Raw genomic sequence first — 7,216 nt, forward strand, 5'->3', positions numbered from 1 at the left:
TATGTGATCCTTTTGGCAGTACTCAACATCTTCAGTATAAGAATGACGGAGGTAGAGAGCTGGGTTAATTTCAAGGTTGGAGTTTTGCCAGGTGAGAGTGATGAAAGAACATTAGGGGCATGGCTTTGAGGATATTGATAAGAGTGTGGTAAAGTACTAGACCTGAGGTTTAGGTTAAGCAGAGGAGACTGAATGGAGAAGAGAGTAAAGATAGAAGGAAGTTGGTGGATAGAATAAAAGTAGAGGGGTCAAGGAATTAGAGATCCAGAAGAGGTCAAAGAAAAGGTAAAATAGTAACCTCTGAGTCAGAAAGCTAGAAAAATATTAAATTTAAAAAGTAGAATCCTTTTTTTTTTTTCCACCTTATTTCTTACAAGTAGAACAATTCTGCATGATAATGAGGAACTGGCGTGGGAGGGAGTAGCTGAAGTAGAATGGAGGCTGAAGTCATTGGAGTTGAGATCTAGGAAGTTTGAATTAGGATGTTAGGTAGGTTATCTACATGGATTCTGAAACCATTCAAGATGATCATAGACCTTGCATTGGTGTGGAAATCTTTGATGTAAATTTCAGCCAGTCCAGTGAATAATGGGCAGTGACAAAGATTTTGGAGGTTGGCAACAGTAATGACATGTGGAAGGTAACACAGGTTAGGGTGAAGGAGTAATAACCTGGATTTTGTATTAAAGACTGAGGAGTTTGCTAACTCTGCCTCCCTGCTTGATTATTTGGATTGTGATAAATCAAGCAACAGCAATGTGTGAGGGATAGAGGGAGAGCAGTTCTATTTGGAGGGCAAATTAGATTTATGTAATGAGACTGAAAATACAAAAAAAAAATTTGTTTAGCATGTATCAGGGATTCCAGAGGACACACAGAAGGGGCTCAGAGGGTGAGGATTTCTCTGGGAGATTGGCTTATAGGAGAGGAAAGATGGCATGATGAAGATGGTACCCATGGCTGATGTGGATGTGAGGGCATATACCTCCAATTATCAGGGCCTTTGCCTACTCCAGAGAGTAGCAGGCACTTCAGTGTCAATGTCTGTACTGGTGTTTTTCAGCTTATGCAAAGGCCTCATCCTCCTACTACACACCTGCAGCTGACTCCATGAGGAGAAGTCCTTATTACTCAAACATGCCATTTCAGCCAAGAAGCAATGGAGGCTCAAATATTTTTGGTCACCGTAGGCCAATGAGTTACAGGGAAATGTACACCCTAGGTAAGCATCTTTCCAGAGACTTTTTTTCACCAATGTTTCTCTGTCACACCTATAAGACTAGGCAAACCCCAAGCTTTTGGTGTCAAACAACAGAAGAGATACATGTCTCTCAAAGGGACCACCCCTGGGATGGGAAGGACTCATTCTTCCACCAACCCAACCAACTTGGAAACTCACCAGGCAGGTGAAGGTGGGCCCCAGTGTGCACCTATGACCTACGGTGACTAAAGAGTTAATTTTCCATGCTCTGTGCTGTTGTGGCTTTCTCTACCCAGGTGGTAATCCATTTGAAAAGCATCAGTCAGAATGTGACATTTATCCAGTCCCTAGATTCGTCATAGTCAGCCCAGCTTAGTCTACAATATGTTGTTATTGTATGCTGTCGGGTTGATTCCGACTCATAGTGACCCTACAGGACAGAGTAGAACTGGTCCATAGGGCTTCCAAGGAGTGACTGGTGGATTTGAACTGCCAAACTTTTTGTTAGCAGCCTGAACTCTTCACCAATTCACCACCAGGGCTCCAGTCTACAATACAGGACCCTGAAACCTGCTATCCCAATAGAGTCTGGGGTTAGTCCTAGTTAAGCAAACCACCTTTGCTGTCTAACCTCACACATCTTACCTGCAAACTAGGTTCTTCCTATTGTTTTTCTTTGCCAGTTCCTCTTGATTTGCTCATTTTTCTTTGGCTGCTAGTTAAGGAGGACTTCAAGATTTGAAGTGGATTCAGATCTCTCTGCTGCTGCCATTTATTGTGTGAATTTAGGCCATTTAATCACATTCTCAGAGCCTTAGTTCCTTCAGTTGCATACCGACCCACCTTACAAGGTTGTCATGAGAACCTTCTTACTGTTACCTAGTGTAGGTTCTCAATTTGTGTTGGTTTCCTACCCCCATCCTAACATCCCTGCAGCGCAGATCTCTCCTCTAAGCTTTCTGTCTTACAAGTCCTGTCATGTCTTACCAAAGAAAGAATAATTACCCAGCAGTGTTATGATGCTGGATTTTGTAAATTAATAATAGCAACTACTATTTGTAGAGAGCCTGTTAGGGGCTGGCCTTTGTTCTAGGTACTTTTCGTGTTTTCTCATGGATTCAGCATTATTATCTCCAATGTACAGATGAGGAGACTGAGGTTCACATTGGTTAAACAACTTTTATACTTCAAGTTAGTTAGCAGAGCTGAGATTCAAACTAAGGCTTGGAATTCAGAGCCTTCAGTTTTTTTTCCCCTATTACAGTAGAACAATTTCTTTCTACTAATTTAGAAGTTTCTCTAAGTTCATCATCCCGTATGATAGCCAGATGCAGTATACTTCCTATGAGAATTGTGGGGTCTTTAAGCAATTTTCCCCATGAGGATTAAATGCTAAACTACTCTCTGAGGTAGACTGCTTCTGTTATATCTGCTTCCTTTTGAAATTTTTAATAATTTAAGAATTTTAAAAGCTGTGTTTGCATAGGTTTTTTTTTTTTATATACTGAAATATTAATACCCTTTTATTATTATTTTTTTTTTTTAAACAAGGCTGGATAAGACTTTTAGAGAGCATAGCCCATGGGTTCTTGAGTATCCCATATTTCCCCTTGTTGATGTGTTTGAAGTGCAACTCCTCTTGAATAAGGACATCACCTGGGTGGCCTACGTTGTCACAGAGAAAACATATATCTCTTCAGGGAAGGCCTCAAGTGGGGATCTTGGGAGGATCTACTGGGCTCTGCACTCCTCCTACAGCTTCTCTCTCTGAATTTAGCAGCCTCTCTCAGGTGTGTTCACAGAGCAGTAGTTCCATAATTTCCCATCCTCTTTTTTCCCCCAAAGTCTTTGGAGATAATCACCTCGTGCAGCTAATTTGTCTCCAAAAGGCAGACGGTTCTTGGGATCTGAATGAAGGTCTGGCCTTGGTCCTAGGTACGAGTGTGGAAGACATACTGGCTGCCCTTCCTCACAAGGTGAGATTCCCAGAAGAAAAATGAATGTGTGTATGTGTGTTTGAGGGAATGGGGCAATAATGAGAATTGGGGTGGGTTGGTACCAACCTGAGTAAAGAGAATATAGGTTGCTGTAGACTCGTTTGTACTGTCCATAACATCATTAAAAAAAAAAAAAAATGCCTTGCTGAAATTCAGATACGCTAGATCTCTTAAGTGCCTGAATCTATTGGCTGAGTTACCATGTCAGAGAATAAAATGTTAGTCTGACATTTCTTGTTCTCTGTGAGCCTGAGCACTTCATGGTTCCTGTATCCTTTTCCAAGTGATCACAAATTACCCTTTAATCATTTCTTCTAGAACAACATCATCTCATAGAAATATAATGCAAGGCACATATGTAATGTTAAATTTTCTCATAGCCATTTTTTACTTTTTAAAAAGGTAAAAATAAAGATGTGAAATTATTTTAATAATATATACTCATAAAAAAATTAGTAGCCTTTTTTTACACTAAAAAAATAAAAATCAAGAGATGAAATTATTTTAGCAATATTATTAAAATGATTTCACTTCTTTGTTCTTTTTTAAAGCTAAAAAATGTCTACTGGAAAATAATATATTTTAATTATACATTATTAAAATAATTTCATCTCTTTTTTTTTACTTATATATATATTTAAAAATCAATGTGACATTTGCTTTTAGACTAGTGTAGGGACATAAGAGGAAGAATTAAAGAAATTGAGAATTTTGACCTGAAACGAGGCTACTCAGAAAGGACATTATAGCTGTTTTCAAAATTTAAAGGCCATGATATAAAAGAGAAATTTCCTTTGATTCTTTTGACTCTAAAATATGAGCTTGGGTACAGTGGGTGAAAACTCACGGGAGACGTCTTTCTGCTCTGTGGCTGAGACTTTCTGTAAAGCAATGTATTAAAGTACATTTAGAATGAGAGTACTTGGGCTCCAGTCCCAGCACCATCATTTTCTAGAAGGTGAACTTTGTATGAATGAAGTTTTGTCTCTTAGAAATGTGGTTGTTAATAATTCTGTATGGGGTTGGGTTTAATATTGTTTTTGTTTTGTTTTGAACTAATTTATTTATTCATTTATTCTTTTTGTTGTTGAGAATTCAAATAAAAAACATGAAGGCACTTTATAAACTATAAAACAACTATGCATATGTTTCTGTTATGATACCTGGGTAACCTCTTCTGGGGTCTTTCGAGGGGTTTCAAACCAAGGACTGTACTGATGGTTGCAATGGATTTAAAACTTAAGTCCTTTGTATGCTAAGACTCAATGAATCATTGTCCTGAGCTTCAGGGTCTGGCACTATGACTGACTTGCAAGTAGTAGATTGGGTATGGAGAGACCAGGTAACCCCATTTAGCAGCAGTTTGGGAGGTGGTGAGTAAGGAGAGAGTGGATCTTTTTGCTTCCCCTGAGGAGCTTTCTTCCCCAACTTGGAAGCTTCAGAGAATAGTCTGTCTATTGTACAGGATTTGGATTCCTCAAGCTGGGCCACTGTCCTGGCTGTGCTTTGGCTATATGCCCATGGTAAGGACCTGCAGTCTGAGTGGGACCTGCTGGCAAGGAAAGCAATGATCTGGATTCACGTTAATATAGGTAAGAGCACAACCCTGAGACTCCTTCTCCTTTCCTTTGGGAACCTGCCATCTTCCCAGTAACAGAGCCTCCAGACCTGATAGAGGGTAAGGGACAGATATAGTGCCCATGGTCACATCCCCACCACCATGTTTGGTTTGGAGCTTATTTTGGTTTCCAAACTTGGTCTGTCCTTGGCAGAAATGGATATGTGAAAGTAACACTTAAGATTTAAGGGTGAGAAAAGGTAGAGAGAACCATGGATGGGGGTGTGAGTTATGAAAAGGACATGAGTGGCATTTATTCTTATCACTATCTTGGCACCAAGATGAATATAAGACTGGAATTGAAGCACTTACTCCTTGGGTGTATATCATGCTACTGAGTATTTCTGGGACCAGAGAAAATTAAAGGAGAATCTGGGCAGTAGGAAGACAGAAGTCAGGAGATCTGAGGGAGGACAGTGGGAGATGATCAGGAAGGTTTAAGGGGGACTGGGAGAAGTATCCACCACTCCTCTGCTTGCTCTGCCTTGACTCCCAATTCACTGTTTCCCTCACAGGCTCTGCCGTGCATCAGCTTATTAGTGCTGCTGTTGGTCTCGTGAAGTCTCCTGTGAATCCTAAAACCTTAACCCACTGAGGATACCATCCAGGAACACAAGCTTGGCTACTGCCCTTTCCTTTACCCTCTCTTCTGCTGTGATGCGTTTTTGTCTTTTATACCTTTTCCATCATTTTCTCATCATAAAAGTAAAGGATAGATGCCCCACACTTCCTCCCTGTTCCAGGTTCCCTTAGAATATGATCTTCCTGTCCCCCATCATGTCCACTTAGGCAAGTGCTGAAGGCCCCAGAACTTGTTCCCTTTCTTGGAGGAGTTCAAAGCATTCATAGACAGTAATGTTTCTCCCAACTTTTTCAGAGCAGCAATGGAAAAAACAAATGACATGAACTTCAACTAAAGCTTACAGTATTGATGTTAAAAATGCCTAAATTAGAGATCTTTCTTCCTCGTACTTGTCTATTCACTGGGATCAGACTGGTGAGCCCTGAAGTTTTCCATTCTTGGGAGGAGAGGTTGATAACAAACATTAGTATCAATGTAGCCTCAAGATCACAGAGAGAGAGATTCAAGGGGTCTACTATGACAGTTGGCACTGTTGGGGACCTTCTTGACTGTATCTGCTTGGGCTTTGCTAGCCTGTAGTACATGCCTTTCCTCCAACTGCCTAAGAACTTTGAGATATACCAGTAGGACACAGATGTTTCTCCTTAATCCTTAATTAAACGTCTGAGTTAAAGGGCTATAGTGGAATCCTCAGTCCTAGCCTGTGTCCATGAGCCCTCTAACTTAGACTGTGATCTAATGTAATAAAGGAAAGGCCAGGTTGAAGGACAGCATTGCCTGAGACCTGAACCTGGGTCATTCATCCCACGTGGAAGAAAATCCCACATACCCTATTCTAATGGAAAGGACCCTATTTGATGTATTGTCCCCTAAAATAGTGGTGTATCAATGATAAAATGACTTCCTACACTGCACTTTGTTGTATCTGGTCTTTTATAGATTCATTTGTTAGATCTGCATTGGTTTTATTATCCTTCATTTTCTTTCCCAACTTTTCTAATCCCCCCACTTTTCACACTGTATCCTGACCCTATATATTCTGCTGTATGCTTGTTTCATTTTTTTTATATGAGGCATGAAAAGAAGACTAGTCAGAAAACCATAGAATACTTATTACAATTCTAAATAGTTACGTGATAATGGGCAAATGACTTAAACTTTCTAGAGCTTAATATCGCTATTAAAAAAAAAAAAAAAACTAAGGCATTGAACTAAGCTCTTTATCCATTTGAGCTTGAATATTTAAAAATTCTTAGCAGGACCACCTTTTCACTCAGGCAGAGGATGGCTTAGGCCTGAATTTCTTTAAGCTGCTGAATGAACTGGCATTAAGAGGATTTTCCCCACTTGCATAGTGGAGACTGACCCCCCAGGACTGCAATTTCTTCCTTCTGACTTTGCTTTTGGATGTGACCTGTGGAACAGGGCTATGGCATCACCTGGAAGCTTGTTAGAAATGTAAAATTTTAGACAGCCCAAGAACTGTTATATCAGAATCTACATTTTAACAAGGTCCCCTGATGAGTTGTATGCACATAAAAGTTTGAAAGTAAGGACTTACTGTTTTTTATGAAATAGACTTGTATCCAAGTTTGTGTCACCTAGATAGACCCTGCCAATTTAAGAACAGGAAGAGACATCTTTCTAAAGGCCCTGAAACTCGTAAAGCTACTCTCTGCCCACAAGAAGATGGCCTTTTGTGTTTATTATGCAGAACATTTATTATTACATTTATTTATTCCCCTTTCTCACTCTTCTGCTTCAGGCTAGGTGAGGGCTTGAGGACTCAGTACAAGATCTCCTGAAGCAAAAGAGCC

General features: G+C 40.0%; 1 protein-coding gene across 7 annotated transcripts in view; it reads left to right on the forward strand.

Moving 5' to 3' along the window:
• LOC126060634 (von Willebrand factor A domain-containing protein 5A-like) overlaps positions 1-6,308 on the forward strand; it is a 38,760-nt gene extending 32,452 nt beyond the window's left edge. For all 7 annotated transcript variants that reach the window (XM_049856869.1, XM_049856871.1, XM_049856868.1 and 4 more), the window contains 4 exons: positions 1,064-1,222; positions 3,047-3,177; positions 4,664-4,790; positions 5,332-6,308. In XM_049856869.1, coding sequence (XP_049712826.1) covers positions 1,064-1,222; positions 3,047-3,177; positions 4,664-4,790; positions 5,332-5,411 — 497 coding nt within the window. In that variant the 3' untranslated portion in view covers positions 5,412-6,308. The remainder of the gene's footprint in view (positions 1-1,063; positions 1,223-3,046; positions 3,178-4,663; positions 4,791-5,331) is intronic.
• The last annotated feature ends 908 nt before the right edge of the window (positions 6,309-7,216 follow it).

Source organism: Elephas maximus, chromosome 17 (assembly GCF_024166365.1).
Source record: "Elephas maximus indicus isolate mEleMax1 chromosome 17, mEleMax1 primary haplotype, whole genome shotgun sequence".
Lineage (NCBI taxonomy): Eukaryota > Metazoa > Chordata > Mammalia > Proboscidea > Elephantidae > Elephas > Elephas maximus.